General features: G+C 36.4%; 1 protein-coding gene across 7 annotated transcripts in view; it reads right to left on the bottom strand.

Annotated features, from left to right (window-relative positions):
• The window catches only part of LOC145680250 (3-phosphoinositide-dependent protein kinase 1-like), a 209,431-nt gene that overhangs the window by 139,022 nt on the left and 51,024 nt on the right, over positions 1 to 19,385 (bottom strand). For 2 of the 7 annotated variants that reach the window (XM_081750585.1, XM_081750587.1), the window contains exon 1: positions 15,826 to 17,251. The exons of 3 other annotated variants lie outside the window; for them this stretch is intronic. In XM_081750585.1, coding sequence (XP_081606711.1) covers positions 15,826 to 15,903 — 78 coding nt within the window. In that variant the 5' untranslated portion in view covers positions 15,904 to 17,251. Of the gene's footprint in view, positions 1 to 15,825; positions 17,253 to 19,385 lie in introns of those variants that run through there. 2 more of the 7 variants (XM_081750584.1, XM_081750588.1) reach the window with 2 other exon arrangements.

The raw sequence follows: 19,385 nt of genomic DNA, 5'->3' as shown, positions 1-19,385 counted from the left end.
AAAGAAAAAGTTGCTTTTGTAGTATAATCTCTTTGAGTAATAACTGGGGCATTTAGGTATGAATATAATACGAATATACGGTAATGAAACGTGATAATCCACAAATGTGTGTTCATCAAGATTTTACGAACACTTACACTTTTACGAACATTTTTCGTTTTTTGGTTTAAACCAGTTTTATTAAAAAAAAAAAAAAAAAAAAAACAGCTGGTTTAAACCAGCCAACCCTGATTAAAATAATCATGAAACGAACATTTAAGGAAGTTATTGAGAATGGTAGTGCGCATGTGAAATACCTTCTACACGGTCCAGACTTTACAAACACCCTGCATATACTGCATCTAGAGTGAATGTTTTAATGAAGGAATTCTTTTGATTTTGATGCATCACTAATGTACCCTTGACCTAGTAAATTTCTCTCAGTGCATGCTGTCGTAGGCTGTGGCAAGTGTTTCATAAACTGCAGCTTCCTTTTGCGTACATTTTGCCCAATTTCCCTCATTCTGTCAGGAAGCAGTTATCAGGAACATCCTGCCTCTCTTTGGCTGCCTGAGGAACATTTTCCAACGTCTCTACTGTTATCGTCAAGCTCGTTTCCTGTTTTTTCTGTTTAAAACGGTGACATTTAAAAATTGTTTTCGAAAACACAAGAAACCTTGATGGATTTCAGTGAAAGGAAACAACTTTACAAAAAAATTAAAATAAAGAAAAAAAAACATTGGGTTACAACAAAAGAAACAACAGTCGTTGTTTATCAGTTGGATTTCCTTGTAGAAATGCTACTTGCTACAAACTTTCCTATCCACAGTGTTGCCGAACGTATTTATTAGACATTGATAGAACTATAGTTAGACATTGCGTAAGACTGATCCGGATTCGGAAGTTGATACTGTGCTTTCCTTCTGATTTCCTTCTAGAAAAGCGGGGCTTTACCAACAGAGTTGTCCACAAGACGAACGAGACAGATACTTCATGACGACATACATACACGTACACACACACACACACACAGTAATATGCATATATACATATTTCGACACATCACTCTCATCACACCTTTTTCAGATAGAGAGACAGTTTTAACTCTTGTCTCGAATTCAATTCTATTCACCAGACCAGAGTCGTAACTTGTTACGGCACTCCCATTCAAGGTCCCGGACGTTTGAAGGGGGAGGGATCAATTCAAGACAAAGCTTTTTTTTTTTCTGAGGTACGATATGAACACGAACGTATAAATTGAACATGGAACAGGTACACCATAAAAAAAAAAAAAAAAAAAAAGATCTTAAATGAAACGAAATGAAAATATGCTTCGGGGCCATTTCAGTAAAATCCCTACTATTACGGCCTCCAGAAGTAACATACATATCTTATGGGTTTGTGTCAAATATGATTCCCTCGATTTAATTTGTAAAGCATGGAATGGGCTCACCATACAATTTCCAAACGAACCGAAAATAAATTAAGGTGAGATTGCTGGCCCATAATTTGAACAAAATATATTTCCTCAAGATGAAACGTAAATATAGTCTGTGGCCTAATTTCGTAGAAGTTTGTCAAAGCAACGCAAAATTCCCATTCTAGTTTGTGATAGTCGGCACTGCAGTTATACTTACTTATTCGATTATAATAATTATTTGCATTACGTTACAATGTGCAACTTTTGCAAAGACCGTTAAGGAATGAAGTCCTACCTCAGTAAAACACCAACTGGGGCCCTTAGAAGTGTTAAAAATGTTTAATAAATTTTAAATTCTAGGAGGGCATATTTTAAATTCTCTAGGGAGTCAACTTGGTTTCTCTTTTACGGGGGTCCAAATATTAATGCTTGCTCTCCCAGAAACAAATCTACAAATGAAATGAACTGTATAGTAAGTGACAAAAGTTCTTTCTGTTTGGTAATGTTTATTTCGGGAATAACGGTGGTGGTAATGCATAGAAAATTACATTCTTTTTAATTTACTGAAAACTGTACTCAAATTGTCCTTCCATTTTCAAGCTATTTATAAAACTTATTTCAACAAACGGAAAGAACTTTTGTCGCTGGCTGTACAAATGTACGATTAGGTACAACATTAGTATACGTAGTGATCTAACGTAAGTTCACCTAGTTATAATGAAAATACAAGGCAGCAAATATATGTTTCTATAATAATGGATGACATCACTTTAATCTTTCATTTTCAATTACCTTTTTTGTGTGGTATAACTGGGCTGCAATTGAATTGCGCACACTTTTCCGGTTTTATCAGTTAATCTGATAAGCCGTTGACAAGGTGTCGTAATGTACAGATTGCGCACAAAAAATTAAGCAATGTTGTCAGATGGAAAATATTTTCTCTGACTGGTTGAGTGGGGTTGATGGTCAAGGAATCTCCTTATTTATACCAAAGCTTTTATAAACAAAAGTGCTGGTATCTTTTTTGGGTTTGTAATGTAACTGCCTTGTTTGGGCACTGGAAAAAGGTGGATTTCCGAGTAAGTGTTGCTAAAAAAGGAGTTGCTTGTGTGATTAAAGATGGACTTAAGTATCGTCCATTTCGGGAGAATAAAGGATCACAGTGGTGGTAAGTAAAGTATTGATTATTTATTTGACGAGGAAAACAGCATTGACTAACTATAAAAATTATTTTATTATATTTTTTTGTATTATTGTATATACAGTATAATTTTAATAATATCTAGCACGCACACCTGTTCGTCCAAGAAATATTACAGAGGCAGTTGAGCATATGGTCGAAAGAGAAGATGAGTTCAGTCATGATGGAGGAAAGTTTCTATTTGTAAATGAAAAAAACTACGATTATCGTCCTAACTTGTGCGAATAACATTAAAATTAATTAACACACACAAAAAAGGAAATTTGAAGAGACATAACTTCATATTGAAGCAGTATAAGGTGCTTAAAGGTGACATATATTCAGAGTATAAGATTAGAAAATTTTAAGATGTGGATTGTAAATATAAAAACTTGATTTTGGAGGTATCTCGACTTCTTGTATTCACCGACCAAATTATATTTAGTTAGTCCTCAATATAATTCGTATTTTATTTCTAATTTCTGTTACTTCCTAGTCCGAAGGAAAACCTTGTTTGCGTACAGATTTAAAAACAACCATTGTGACAACGTTGGACAAAAATCTGTGTTCCAAAAGCCCAACAGAGATCTGTGCGCAATTTGGGATCTAGTATGTGCGCAATCCAGTTGTTCCGGAATAACTGATCAACTTTGTACAGAAATAAACCAATGTGGAAAATCGACAATCAACATAATATCGTATTAGTAGATACAGAAGTAATGGTGCCCTCAAAGAGGAGGGGGGACTCATGACGCGAAGTTCGTCATTGGATTGTAATGTTAAAGGGGCTGAGAACTGACAACGTAATCGCAAGCAGCAATGCTACATAGGACGAAATCTACATTTTCCTACACCACTGTACTGCATTCGATGCTGTCCCACTGGAAATCGAACCCGGTATCTCGTGCATTAAAAGACACACGTTCTAGCCTTTTGACCGGCCATTAAGGATCGTGATTGAGGAAAACGTGTAAAACAAACTATTTAGCAACATACATGTTTAAATGCAATTTTTTAAAGCTCGACGGCAAAAAAATACGGGTAATTGATTTGGAGTCTAGAGTCCCGTTCAGCACCGAGGCTGCATGATACATGGATTTGGTATGTGCGAGAGATCGAACTTTGGATCCCATGAACAACAGGTGAGCGCTTTATCACTGTTACCGTGACCCGGGAGGATACTTTGAATATATGATTCAGCTAACTTGATCTTCCTAACCTAACTTCATATTATGATGAAACTTGTAATAATTTCATAATTTCGTAGTGATAAACAATTTATTACAAACGCAGTTTTGTGAAGTGACTTATGGTCCACCCTGTATTTTAACTTACTCACCCCTCTATGGCCTACGGTCCATGGAACCCGGAGGTTCAATGCCGCGTTCACAAAAGCTCTCCATTGACTTCTGTCCTTACCCAACAAGATCCAGTTTCTACTTTGTATTCCTATACCTGTAAGATTCATCTTAATAATGTCTTCCCATATGCGCCTAGGGCTTCCTAATAACATTTTTCCGTTTGAATTCCCAGTCAAAACTTTGGAATCGTTCCTACTTTTCTTCGTTCTGGCTACATCACCTGCCCACCTGAGCCTCCTAGACTTGATGACCCTAACAATGTTTTTGGCAAACGGTATAGCAGTTCCTTGTTATAAAGTTTCCACCATTCCCTATTTCAGTTCCTCTTAGGCCCGAATATTCGTCTCAGGATCTTGTTCTCAAATACTTTCAGTCTGCGTTCTTCCCTCAAAGTAAATGATCATGTTTCATAACCATACAGAATAACAGGCATGACTATCGTTTATATATTTTAAGTTTCTAATTCCTCGATAAAATTCACGAAGACAAAATGTTTTGAACTGAATAATAACATGAATTCCCTGCTTTTATTTTTTAAAAATGAAATCTTTGTTTTACGTCTCACGGTTAGGTTGGCTAGTTAAAGGAGACGGTGATAATGAGAAATGAAAGAAATGGTGGAATGAAGAAAGTGGGAGGAAACGAGAGAACCCGAGAAAAACCCACGTGCACGGTGTTTGTCTACAACAAAGTTCACTTAGCGCGAGCTCGGATCGAACCAAGGACCCCAGGCACCAGTGGTGAACACTTTACCACTGAGCCACCACGGCCTCTGCTTTTAATTGATATTTAATTTTTTCGTGAATGTGGTTTTGGTTTGTTAATATTGATCGTAGATAGGGGCTACGGTGGCTCAGTGGTAGAGCGTTCACCTCTGGTACATGCGGTCTCGGGTTCAAACCCTGCTCCCGCCAAGTGAACTTTGTAGTGGACAAACACCGTGTGCGTGGGTTTCCTCGGGGTTCTCCCGTTTCCTCCTACTTTCTTCATTCCACCATTTCATTCATTGTTCATCATCACCGTCTCCTTTAGCCTAGCCGGCATAACTGTGGGACGTAAAACTCAAAAATTTCATTTCATTTTCTGATCGTAAATATCTGAAAGTATCCATTTTATCGAAAGTATTACTTGATATTTAACGATTCCAAAATTTGCAGTATTACCACCCCGACAAACTTCCATGTATTTAGTTTTCTCTGCATTTACTTCTAAACCCACGTCCCTGCAGGCGTTGAATACGACCTCTGCACTTTTTTCTGTATTTTAACACAGATAACACCTTGTATTTTAAATATACCGCATGACTTTTCACGCATCAAAGAGCTCAACTTACTATCCTTGAAGTAGTTATTCACAATAAACAGCACTACTTTTGTTTATTATAAACACTTTAGGTTTTTTTTAAAAAATGATTTTTTTTTTTCGCCAGCTTGTGAATATCTTTTTAGAGGTCAAAGCGCTTCTTGAGAATGCATTTGTTTAGTTTCTTCCTGTTTGTAACGACACTTGCATGAAGTGTACATTTTTAACAGTGCCGGTTCTTCAAAGTACACAATGGAATTTTAATTGTTAGCTCTTCGTGTTGTTTATATGTATTATATCCCAGGGCCAGACACATTTGAAGAGGAAGACGGAAAGAATGAAAGTTTTTTTTTAAAAAAAAGTTGATAACAGTGGTATTTCAACTCACACGCTGGTGTAGTTTCATAACCAGAAAGGGGTGCTCAACCATAAGATAAAAAAACCTGTCAAGGAAACTTCCATTCACTGGGTAGGATACAATCTACAGATCACTCGAGACCTCCCAGACAACTGAAGTTAGGAAACGACTCCAATTTTATCCGAAAGTAACTACATTATTATACTAGTTTTATCTATCTATATATATAAAAGAGAACGCACAAATCCTTTGTTGCCTCATCACGCTAATACGGCTGAACCAATTTCTTTTATTTTTGGGGGGTTATTAGGATTTGGACCCTAGATGGTTTTTATCATATCACTTTAATTTTTAATTACCAGTGTCTTGAGATAATTGACCATTCAAGTGTCCATAACGTACAAATCCTTTGTTAGCTCATCATAGCTAAATCTAACCGTATTTATATGCAACCCACATGACCGTGTCACTCGGTGGGTTAACATAAATGACAGGCGATATAATGTTAACATTCTTCTATGGTTTTTATCATATCACTTGAAAGCGAAAAAGTAAAAATTATCTAAGTAACAAAGTTTATTGCGTTCCAGGGTGACCGCAGCGAAGCGGGGTGAACGCTGCTAGTCTATATATATAAAAGAGAACGCACAAATCCTTTGTTACCTCATCACGCTAATACGGCTGAACCAATTTCTTTTATTTTTGGGGGGTTATTAGGATTTGGACCCTAGATGGTTTTTATCATATCACTTTAATTTTTAATTACCAGTGTCTTGAGATAATTGACCATTCAAGTGTCCATAACGTACAAATCCTTTGTTAGCTCATCATAGCTAAATCTAACCGTATTTATATGCAACCCACATGACCGTGTCACTCGGCGGGTTAACATAAATGACAGGCGATATAATGTTAACATTCTTCTATGGTTTTTATCATATCACTTGAAAGCGAAAAAGTAAAAATTATCTAAGTAACAAAGTTTATTGCGTTCCAGGGTGACCGCAGCGAAGCGGGGTGAACGCTGCTAGTTTAACACAAAAGGGCTACATTTTAGCAATAAATAACAATATTTCCATTGAGTTAAGGAAGTACATTAAAAAATATTTTATAAATTTTCATTTACTGAGGAAAATGTATTAATTTGAGACAGTTATTGGTGTCTCGTTCGTGTTTTATTTGACTAATCCATACGCTGATTGTAAAGGATCCTACAACACAAAAGTTGAGGATGTCTTAACTTGAAAAGGTGTCGTGAAAGCGAGACTCCTTTCGTATCTAAATATTGTCTCGTCTCATTGGCAATCCTAATGCTGACGTTTAAAATAAATAAATAAATAGACTAAATTAAAAATAATCATTGTTTAAACTAATATGACTAACTAAAATACTTAAATTATGCAATAACAGAATCCAACGAAATCTAATCTAATTCAGCTCTAAATAGAAATCCCAATTGGTTAAAGAAAATCGATGGTCCATATATATATATATATATATATATATATATATATATATATGAAAAAAAGAAAGAACAATAATTCCATAGAGGAAGAGTAATTAAATATGTAGTCACTCGTCAGCTATTCCAGATATTTCAATGTTTTCCCTCTACGGAATTATTGTTTCTTTTTATTTTTTAGGAAAGTGAGAGTTTTATTAAAGATACGATCCTGCGTCAGATCGTTGACGAAATGTTCTCTCTCTCTCTTATAAAAGTATCAATGGAATTATGTTAGTTATTACCTTCGTACACTGACATACGGATTGAGTAACACCTTTCGCAATATTATTGCAGGTGACTAATCTTCTCGACCTCAGAGACGATGCTGTTTCCCACATGTCCATTTCTCCATTTTCATTAAGGATTCAATGCATATTGGGTACTGTGACTCATTCTGGTATGACTGTTGACTTCAACAACACAAATAATTTTCAACCACCCACACTAGACTTGCCTACAAAAAACATTTGACAGGCTGCTGCCCAAGACAGACACACTTAGCTCCTTTATTACTATAAGCGGGAATTTTTTGTAGAGAAAACAATAACCGAAAAAAAGCACTACGAAAGACGAACCACCGTGGCTTACCTCTGATACGTGGGGTCCCTGTTTCGATCCCCGCCCAAGTAAGTTTGTAATGGACAAAGTCATGTCCGTGGGTTTCCTCGGGGTATTCCCGTTTCCTCCCACATTTCATTCCATCAATTTTTCGCTCATCACTCACTTGCCTTAGTCATCCATCTCCATTAGTCTTAAGGGCATAATCATGGGATATTAAACTGAAAAAAATATTTCAGTTTTCCCTCGTGGCTATGTGAATACAGTACGCACTTTTGTCGTGGGAGGCCTGGGTTCGATTCCCGGCGGGAGCTAATGTGATTCGGATCTCACATTAACCTGGAAGTTCATGTTTCATGTAGTCTAGCTGCTGAACAGGATGCTAAACTCAAAATTCAATCCAATCCCATCAGATCTTGGCTCGATTTTTTCACTTTATCTCTAAATTTTAGTTAATAAGTCGCTAACCCTGAATCATCCCACAAAAATATTTTACTCTTTTTAGTGTAATTTATAAAAGAATTCTTTTTTAAAGGTTTTACTTTTACGGTTATTTATTTATTACTTTTCAGTCTTTTATTCAATATTTTTAATTGCAACGTAGAAGTAAATAGTCTTCTTTCCTTTTATTACGAAAATTAAAATTCTCAAACTTGTTGAGATGAAGTCAAATGGACGCCTAGTCACATGCAACCAACTAAACTACTAGTGAGGGTTAGGTTGTATGTATAAGCAGCAGACGCTCCATATATTTTTTAAAATAATTAATTTTATTATTTTTACAGTAAAACGATCAGCTACAACGAAAATTGATCTGAAAAATATTGAATATTTATCGGGTACGTGTACAAAATCTCAAGAGCTATAATTAGTATATGACATGCATAAAATGTAAGTTGCAAGATCTGACCGGAATGAATAAACAATCAGAAGAGTAACCTAATAAGATCACTGAATCTAATAAAAGCAATGGGAAATGGAATGCTACCACAGTCTTCTTCAATTATATTTGAAGAAGAGCTTTGAATAAATTTGTGGCTCTATACAAATTGAAGGTTCAACGCCGTAGATACTAAAAACTTATTTTCTGATATTTTACTCCTATCATCATAGGTATTCAGCCCTCACTTGTCGCAAAATAAAATTATTTTGTGCGCTACAGTTCTCAGCTAATCTCTTCATCTTGATATATGAATTATAATACTATGTATCAACTGTGTTTTTCTCCTCTCCTTTCTTTTCCTTCCAAACATTTTTTATCACACCTCTTAAAGTAAAATTCATTCTTACAAATACTGCAACCAGTTTTTTTCCCTTGTTTAATTACTTTCAATATTGCCAATTTACCTTCTATTACTCCTGATCGGCCACAATTGTTTTCCTGTTCGACCGAAGTTACTGTTCACTCTATAGCCACGTTTTGGACTCTTGCTTCCCAAAATTTATATTAGCTTTTTGGTCTCTCCAAAGACTTTCAACGAGCACTACAAACTATGCCTATTTCCTGTTAAAACAGCATCTCTAGTCTGTTTTCTGGGACAACGGAAGGGGGGGGGGAAGGCACAATAGTTCAGTGAGGAATTCCTAACCTCTGGTGTGATGGGGTTCTTGGTTCGATCCTAGGTCAGTGGATGACATTGTGTTTCTTTTCTCAAGGGACTCTCCCACTTCCTCATCTTTCACAATCATTTACTTTAATCAATTATTCCTCTTAGTCTACATGACATAACACTGAAAGTTTAAATTTAATTGAATTTCTAGAGTAGTCATTCACTTATGTCAGAGTAATATGCAGGGTGCTTCAAAACAACACCGACAACGTTTGGGAGATGATTCCTGGCAACAAGACAAGACAAAAAAGTATAGACCAACCTGGGTGCGAAAATCCATCATTTCGGAGTTATAGGCTGCCGAAAACATTAAAAAAAAGAAGAAGAAGAAGAAGAGGTTAAATAGGTCCATATCTCCAATACTATAGGAACTACCGTAATTGGGTTAAGACTTCATTTAGGAACTAACATGTGTGCTATCCGAAAATACATGTTTCAGAATCCTAAGGTAATCACGCGAAAATTTTTATAGAGGGAATTGGTGAGTACTTCAAATTATATGCCCGCAGCCAAACTCCCTGTATAGAGATTGTTGCGTGAGTACCGGAGGATTCTGAAACATGGATATTTGGATATGACACATACCAGTTTCTAAGTGAAGTCTTGACCCGATTACGGTAGGTCCCATAGTATTGGAGCTATGGTATTTTAAAGTTCATTTTTTTCATATTTTCGGCAGCCTACAACACTGAAATGACGGAATTCTGCACCCAGGTTGGTCTATACTTTTTGTCTTATCTTGGTGTCAGGAATCATCTCTCAAACGTTGTCGGTGTTGTTTTGAAACACCCTGTACATAAAAGTATATAATTACATGGCGCTCATTCCCGGGTATATCTGGCATGACAAACTACTTATTGTTGCAAAGGCTTACACTCACCCAGATACAAAACATTGCATAAACGACTGACTGCCATAGGATTACAACTGAGCAAAGTATAAACGAGACATACATCGAATAAGTATCTTGATTTTTTTAAAAATAAAAGAGGCAACAAAAAATCTCTTCAATCCTCCAAACTTTCTCCTTTCAAGAGAGCGTTTTATTGGAGCACCGCAAACGTCATAAGAACTCCTCAAATGCGCAATAAAGTTGCTAAACTGCTTTGTAACGTCACTAGAAATAAATACATATTGGTCATTCAGTATCCTTCCATTTATGGATCTATTTTCAGAAGATTTCTAAGTACATATACTTTTTAGTGGGTTAGCTGTGCCTCCTTATTATTAACACTCCAATGGAATGAAAAGGTTTCCACTGTAGGAAAAATAATATATTGCAACATTCTTTAAAAAGTCACCAACAAAACCAGGAAGTAAACATGTCATTGTTCGTGACAAGCTAAACAACAACAACAACAACAACACTGAGGTTCTCTCTTTCTCACGTGCAAAGTACATGATTTACTAACAAACAAAACATTTGTAGTGGGAAGGGAGAAGCACGAGGAGAAACATATGAAACATTCAAATGTTTAACAGTTCTCCACATTTTTCTTTACATATTACCAAAAAAAAAAAAAAAAAAAAAGTTAAAAAAGGGAAGAATGGGGTCATTTTAATTTAAGAATTTGCAAAGATTGCATATGAAATGTTATGCTGAAACTTTTTGTAGATGACAAACAAGCATACTCGTCGCTCTGCAGGTGTACACCCAGATTTTTTTTTTGGGGGGGGGTAAAACTTTAGGGGAGTCCAATAATATAAGCCACCTCGTCTAAATAGTATTAACCCCTTAATATAAAAACGCGAGTATATTCGGGCAACACCACTGTTGAACTGTATAAAGATTAAAAGCTCGAAAATGATCGTTTGCCCACGTTTCTGACGAGTATATTCGAGGTTTTATTTACGGCTACGTATATCATAGTTGCCTTCATTAAAAATAATTTTATTGTTGCCATTAGATTTGTCCCTCAGTGATTGTCAGAATTTCTAAAAAAAAAAAAAAAAAAAAAAAAAAAAAAAAAAAAAAAAGATGAAAATTGAAACGCTCTTTCAGAAATAATCAGTATGTTATGGGGTTAAACCGGTATATTCCCGCACCCGAAAACAAAAAAAAAAAAAAAAAAAAAAAAAAAAAAAAAAAAAGTAAAATACTTCCTCTTATATTTTCAGAAAAAAATGATAGAAATAGGTAATTTTTTAAGAGTACAGATGAAGTGTAAGATCAAATTTTCGTGCTATATCAATCATTTCCCCTGTTACACTATTTTTATTGAGAAAGTGTACAAAGGTATATTGAGTTAGGAAGTTGCTTTTTCTTGGGAGGGGGTCCGGACTCGGTGAACTCTTCTGTGGGTGCGCCACTATCGTTCCGTGGATTGGAAAAATGAAATCTACGTCCCACGATTATGCCAGCTAGGCTAAAGGAGACGATGATAATGAGAAATGAATGAAATGGTGGAAGAAAGTGGGAAAACCCCGAGAAACCCATGAATGCTAGAATCGAACCAAGGACCCCATGCATTAGAGGTAAACGCTCTACTACTGAGCTACCGCGGCCCCCGACCCGTACATTGAGATTAAAACTGTACAGTGTGGTGAAAAGAAATACATCTACTTTACAAATACTTCTTATTTATAACAGTTCATACTATAAACTAAACCTGAATATTGCAATGTGAATAAATGATATATCCTGAGGGTATTCTGCTGATTACAAAATGCTGACTGTGTTAAATAACTAATTATACAAAAAATTAAAAAAAAAAAAAAAAAGAGTTCGATTTTGAATGCAGGGCCATATAATTACGTCGACATACAAACCAGGTCAGTAATATTGATTTAGTCATTAGCCATACACTATATAGTTCTATTTTTCTTCTTCAGATCGCTGTCGCCTTGGCCAGTTGTTTTTTCTTTACAATAGACAATAACAATATTTGCACGTTTATTTGATAGACATTTCATGCTGAAACAAAAGCCAGGAACGAAGTCTGTTTTTGAACTTTTACAAAGATTTTATTATACGACTTTAAAAATGTAAATACCCCTATAGCTCAACCTGTGGGGTTTTGAGGAAGCGTCTAATAAATCACGAAGATGTGTCATTGTGAGATTTCGGAGATTGCATTAAACAATTCATATTCTTTATTACATGCTTGGGTGAAACAAGATGACACTCTTGCAATTTCTAATTTCTAGCACAACACATTGGTGGTGAGAAAAAAAAAGGGAACTGTTGGTGAGTATCCACATACTAAATTTTAAACATCATCTCTGTAACAAAATTTCTAGAAAAAAAGTTACTTTTCTTCATAATATAGCTCAGGGTGAGCGATATCATTCGAGGTGAGTCAAATCTTGAAAGGATAAACTTTAAGTCTTAGTGGATTACATACAAGGAATATCATTGTTTCTTACAGCATTTACATTATAGTGTTCACGATTCAAGAAATCTATATAAAGTAATAGTGAAACCAGCTCATTTCAGTTACAACGTGAAAAAATTGATATTTCATAACACAAATATTAAGTGTGCTTGTGTCAACAGCTGTCGCTGAAAGGTCTTTCAGCCACAATTAATAGATTAGTGACACGACTAAGAAATCGACTGGGAGACTCATCACTGGATCATTACATGGCAAAGATGATGATATTCCAAGTGAAGAATTTTTAATTCAGGCTTTGCAGCGGTATACATGCAAAAGACAAAGAAACACCCGTTTGGTTTTAAAATGAAATGTCCTTGCAAGAATTAGTAACCTGATTTAATAATATAAAGTAATTTTGATAAATTTAACTCTCTTGCACATAATTCGTCCAGTATTAAATTTAATAGATCAGGCACTTGGAATTAATATGTAGATAACCATATAAGTTCTATATGTAAGAAGTTGCAAAAAAAAGTTTTGTGACTGATTACTCTAATTTGAATTACTGTAAGGAAGCATTAGGCTACTTTGAAAGCTTTGATGTTCATTCCGAGTGCTTTTTCTCTTTTTAGCGCACTTTTTAATATCATGATAAATATATGCTAGCTTAGGTGTTTTTGCATCATAATAAGATATTTATCGTACTCCTTATAAATTTATTCATATTTTTATTTATTTTTTTTTAAACACGAAGAACCAAATAACAATAAATAAATGTGATATTTATTTTATGGACCATCCATGTAACAAAACTTTTCGTCAACTTCATTGTTTTAAAACAGTAATATCAATGTCATATTTTGAATTTTGTTTCGAAGACGCTGGGTAAATCGAAATTTGCAATAAACCAGTTTTTTTATTCTAGTATGTATTACATATGCAATGGAAAAAGGTGTAGCTTAGATGGGAAAATCTCAAGCATTATAGGGATTTGTAAATACGCCTCAGAGTAATATCGATTATTCCTTCTCATAGTTTTTTATAAAAGGAAATCTTTTCCCTTTTCATCACTGATGCTATACGAGACATGGATCTACAGTTTACGGTGCAAACCAAATCACTGTAATGCGTTCAATGTTCTACCAGGAATAGAACCCGGAACCATGTGTATTAAAGACGCGCACTAGCCACTAGACAAACAGGGAGACCAAATTGCGTTTCGCGATCCCTCTTGTATGAACTACGTGCAATCTCCAATTACGCATTAAAAAAAAAAAAAAAAAAAAAAGTTCAACGTATTTCAGATATCGCGTGCACATAAAAGGCAGACGGCGTCAAAAATACTGGCGTCTGAAATCCCTTTTTTGCGAACTAATATAATTGGTAAAAGTGGAGATGAAATACGAAACTTAAATTGTGCTTGTAGTTTTGCAATAATAATTAATCTTGTTCTTGCTTTACACAAACTGCTTTAACACGAACCGTCTTACTGTTATATTGAAGTAAATATGGGTTACTACAATAAACATTGTTCGAATGATTTTTTAAATATTTGTTATTCGCCGACTTGACTACTTGAATACATCTGAATATAAAAACTTTAACAGTATTACAACTGATGATAGAATGAATAATACTACTCGAACACGAAACTCAAAAATAACAGTGAGGAAGTTTTGTCTGTGGTACTCTCAATTTAGAAGAGCTCTTATAATTGGTGTTGAAATATCTAGTATATTCAAGGAAGCACGTGTGCCTGTCTGTCTATCATCAGATTTTCGCATAGAAAGGAGCCACCTAGAGCAATCAAATTTCTACACAGCTAAAAAAAACATACATCCGTCTGTCTGTCAATCAGGTTTTCGCATAGAAAGAAACCACGTAGAGCAACCATGTTTGATACAAAGCTTAAAAAATGTCTGTTATCAAGTTTTTGCATAAAAAGGAGCCACTTAGAGCAATTAAATCTGTACCCAGCTATAAAAAAAATGCTTGTATCCGTCTGTCTGTCATCAGGTTTCGTATAGAAAGACGTCACCTAGAGCCACTGAATGTTGAACACAGATAGATTTTCACCAGATCTAAATTGCGTACGAAGCTTTTTTTCTTTCGATTTTTGATTCGAGGGAGGGAACTTGGGATCTCTCACGTTTTGGAAGTTCAGAAAGTAAAGAGTATATAAAAAACCTTAAAGTTAGACAACCCAAACTAATTTTGTTTCGATTTCCTCGCGGCACACCAGCGGTGGTGCCCAGTCATGGCACACCGGTTGGGAAACGCTGACCTATTGGCTTACAGCTTCTCTTACTTGCCCAGCTGCACAAAGAGAAGCATGAACTCTGCTAAACTTTCTCACATTATTGACAGGTATGGTAGCTCAGCGGAGAATGCTCACCTCTAGTGTGAGGGGTCTTTTGATCAAGCCCCGATCGGGCGGGTTTGTGGTGAACATGTGTCCGTAGGTTATCTTCAGAAATTTGCATTCCACCAATTCTTTCATTAACCATTCGTCTGAAGGGCATAATCGTGGGGCGTAAAATTAGAAAAAATGAAATGAAATCTTTGAGTTTTATGTCCCACTGTTATGCCGGTTAGGCTAAAGGAGACGGTGATGATGAGCAATGAATGAAATGGTGGAATGAAGAAAGTGGGAGGAAACGGGAGAACCCCGAGAAAACCCACGCACACGGTATTTGTCCACTACAAAGTTCACTTGGCGGGGGCTGGGATCGAACCCGGGACCCCTAGCACGAGGTGAACGCTCTACCACTGAGCCACCGCGGCCCCCGGCGTAAAATTAGAAATTCTCTTTCATTTGCATGATAGAATCATTGGACGCACAGAACTAAACATCAAAATGGCTCCAATCGAAATATCTGTTCAGTGGTGATTTCAGAGGTTTTTCGCAGGAGGGACTTTCAGCACAGAGGTTGAACGTAGTACTGCGAAAATATTGCTAACTTACAATACACACAATCGGAGATACGCCCCGACAGGAATTTCTTCCTGGGCACCCTGTGAAACCATCACTGATTCTATCAGTTTATTCCCCTTTTGTACTATATGGACCACAAAGCACAAGAAACAAAATTATGATGATGAGCATTACAGTAACAACTATCTTAAGCAATCAGAAAAACTAGGAAATGAGGATATTCAATTATTTACATTAATATTGAGAACTGAGATACAATATAAATCCAGGAGTTTAGAACAAGGAAAATACATTGTCTTACCTTTCTCTTCGCCTTGACGCGCTTTCCAATCTTCAGAAATCGAGACAACACTGCAAAAACTCCTCCGTCTCTTTCCATGGTCAGCGTTTACTGTTGCCTTCACCTTTCACCGTACACAAACTGTTCTTCTTGTTGGAAGGGGGAAGGGGAAATACTCCTGCTTTTACTCCGTATACCACGTGGTCAATGTTTTGTTTACATTCAAGCGTCACCAACAGCAGTACAAGTTTTTACAATTATATAGTTCTTTTTCTCATTTCTCCACACACACAAACAAAACAGAATTTAACGCTACAAACTCTTCTTTCTTCACTGTCCAAACGAACGAAGATGATTTCTGCACAACTTACACACTTGCGAGTTTTCGGGCTACGAGTAACCTAACTGAAACTACAACTTCGTGCAATCGTGCAAGTCTCGCCATGAGCAGTCACGCTCACTATCATGTTGTTTCTCTTTCTGGTTCGATGCTCCCTTCGAGGGAGACGCCGACCCCACCCAAGGTTCCACTTCTCTTAGGTTGTTCAAAGTGCATTCACAGTGCAGTCAGTATGGCGCCTACGATGAGAGGTAACCAAAAAAACAAACCACCTGACAAAACAATTAATAAGAGTCATTTATAATCAATCCTTCCTTACCTGGCTCGCAAACAACATCGCACGCGAACACTGTGTTATGATAACGACATTCCCTGACCCGAATACAGAACTCTCATGCTCTACAATTCCCTTTCCAAAAAGACAACTTGTTTGTCTGAAAAAAAAAATAACACTGTGGCTTCACACTTTTGTCAATGTTGTTGACCAATGAATTTCACAAGTCAACAATGTATATATACGAAAAATTTAAACGGAAGAAAAAAAAACTACAAGCGTGTGTTATTGCACATAAACGAGCGCAGTAACACCCACTAAATAGGCGTAATAATGTGTGACTAAATGGCTTTTATAGACCGCAACGAGAGGGACAGAGATGAGCGACTTCACGAAAAATTTCTGCGCTGGCGTGCTGTTGACTCACAGGCCAGAAACTTCTCTGCTTCATCGTCGGTGCCTGTTTCCACAGAACAAATACGATCCTTCAGCCTCAACGTCACTGGCAGATGCTCCTACACCTATTCGCTCCCCGGAATACCAGACCATATAAAACAATCTCTCGTGGTTTCTTTTTCTTCTCTCCTATCATCCAAAACACAACACAACAACAGCTGTAATTCACTATATGCACGTGCGTCTCGTATCACAAGTGACGCGATAGACATATGAACACGTGGAGTTGCATGGAACGAAGAAGATACACGCAGACAATACACTCAAATGTCCTTTCTCGGTGCACAGGAAAAAGCGCGCGCTTCCACCCTCCGAAGCAATGTGGTAACTCGCCGAAAATTTCTCCAGATCAGGTCGTTGCAGTTCTCCTTTCCTCACTGAAGCACTTTTCGCAATGTTTTGTATCAACTCTTTATGCTGAATGTCGTGACGACCTATTTTCGTAGCTCGATGCAGCATGTCTTTCGCAATAACGCTATTTGTTTATCTTGGAGAATGGGTAATGGAACTACGAGAAACAACACTCATGCTCCATGAAAATAAAAAGCAACTTTTTTCTTTTTCTTTTTTTTTCTGGCACGAAGCCGGTGATCTGAAAGTGGCGAATGTGTGGTCAGCACTGCATTAGTCTCATCATTGTCGCTCTTGTTTTCTTTACTGGAATTCGCTTCTTTTAGGTTGCTCCCCATCTGTCCTTATAAACACCATATTGCCATCACTTGGTTTTTCCAAATAATTATCTATCCACCCAATGCAGTCCAATGCACAGAAACCGTAAGTGTGTTTGCACACGATACCGACAAAATCGGCGGAAGCCCCGATAATGTCGGTGTCGCCGTACTTTGCACAAGTCGCCGACAATATCGTTGCCGGTGATGAGCAAAGTAATCGACAGATAATATATTCTGCATGTGTTTCTAAAAATTTTCTCCATATGTGAAAACAAATAAAAGTAATATAATCGGGAAATTATTTTTTAAAACAAGGACTACAAAAACTATTCTCAAGAGGTGTGGAGGACGGTACAAAATTTAGAAAAAATAGGCCTATGTTTAAACATGTTTAGATTTTTAACAGTGCCATTTTAAATATATTTCGTAATAATATTATTTTCGTTTCGATGAGAATTGATGCTGTGGTACATTGCAAACTATATTAATTTTAATCTTTGTTGAAACAGTGTTACATATTGTATGTATGTATAAAATTTTGTTTTCCATGCAAATAAAATAGGTTTCCAATGTCATAGTAGATCAAGTGATACGATTCGAATTAGTAGTAATTTTGTTTTACATTGCTCCATACATACCTGTCATTTCTAGTTTCTTTCTGTCCATGAACTCAAAATCCTCGGCAAGGCTTGCATAAATTTCTCACCATGCTTTTTGCTTTTCAATTCTGCCCTTGAAAGAGTCTGTTATCTTATCCCATATGCAAGGTCTACATTCCACAAGTTCAATAAGGGTTAAAATATCGTATGGAAAAATTCTTGCCATCTCTAACATTCTAAGCAAAACTAGAAAGGTAAGAATGTAATAATACACAACCTTCTCATCCAGTCACTGTGGCTAAACTGCAGAACTCTATCAGGGGGTCGATGCCGGTACAAAGGAAAGAGGGAAAACTTGGATACATAGCTTTGGTCTTTGTTTTCAATTTCCATTCTACAAATTATTTTAAAAATGGGAAGGGGGGGATGGGTTTGGAAGTGAGAGCAAAGATCTGCAACAAGTGAAGCATGGAGTCACATCCCTGTTGTTGAGATTAGAATCAAGAAAATGCCAAATGAATCACTTGTCCTTGGAGCTTTGCAAAGACCCTGGTTTCGTTTCAAAATAATAATAATTCTACTTTAACTTGTCAACAAATATTCTATTCAATCAGTGCTTACTGAGCGGGACCGGGGAAAGTGATCTGCACACAATTCTGATGAAAATAAAAGTAAACATAATCAGGATTTTTTTCAATATGCTTATGCTTATGTTCACAATGTATCAAACTTTGAAAATTACGCTTAAATTAATTTCCAGAATGCAATAAAATTTAAATGCATTAGTAGATTTAAAATAATAATGCATTAGTAGATTTTAAATGGTCGCTTACTCTGAGGGAAGAACATAGACTGAAAGTATTTGAGAACAGGATCCTGAGAAGAATATTCGGACCCAAGAGAAACGAGAATGGGGAATGGCGGAAGCTTCATAACGAGAAACTACATAGTTTATACGGTTTACCCAACATTGTTAGGGTCGTCAAGTCTAGGAGGCTTAGGTGGGCAGGTCATGTAGCTAGAATGGAAGAAAGTAGAAACGCTTTCAAAGTCTTGACTGGTAGACCCATAGGAAAACGACCATTAGGAAGACCTAGGCGCAGATGGGAGGATAATATTAAGATGGATCTCGCAGAGATAGGAATACAAAGTAGAAACTGGATCCAATTAGCTAAGGATAGAAGTCAGTGGAGAGCTTCTGTGAACGCGGCACTGAACCTCCGGGTTCCATAGGCCATAGA

Source organism: Thermobia domestica, chromosome 3 (assembly GCF_964235325.1).
Source record: "Thermobia domestica chromosome 3, izTheDome1.hap1.1, whole genome shotgun sequence".
NCBI lineage: Eukaryota > Metazoa > Arthropoda > Insecta > Zygentoma > Lepismatidae > Thermobia > Thermobia domestica.
This window is presented reverse-complemented; position numbering and strand designations above follow the sequence as displayed.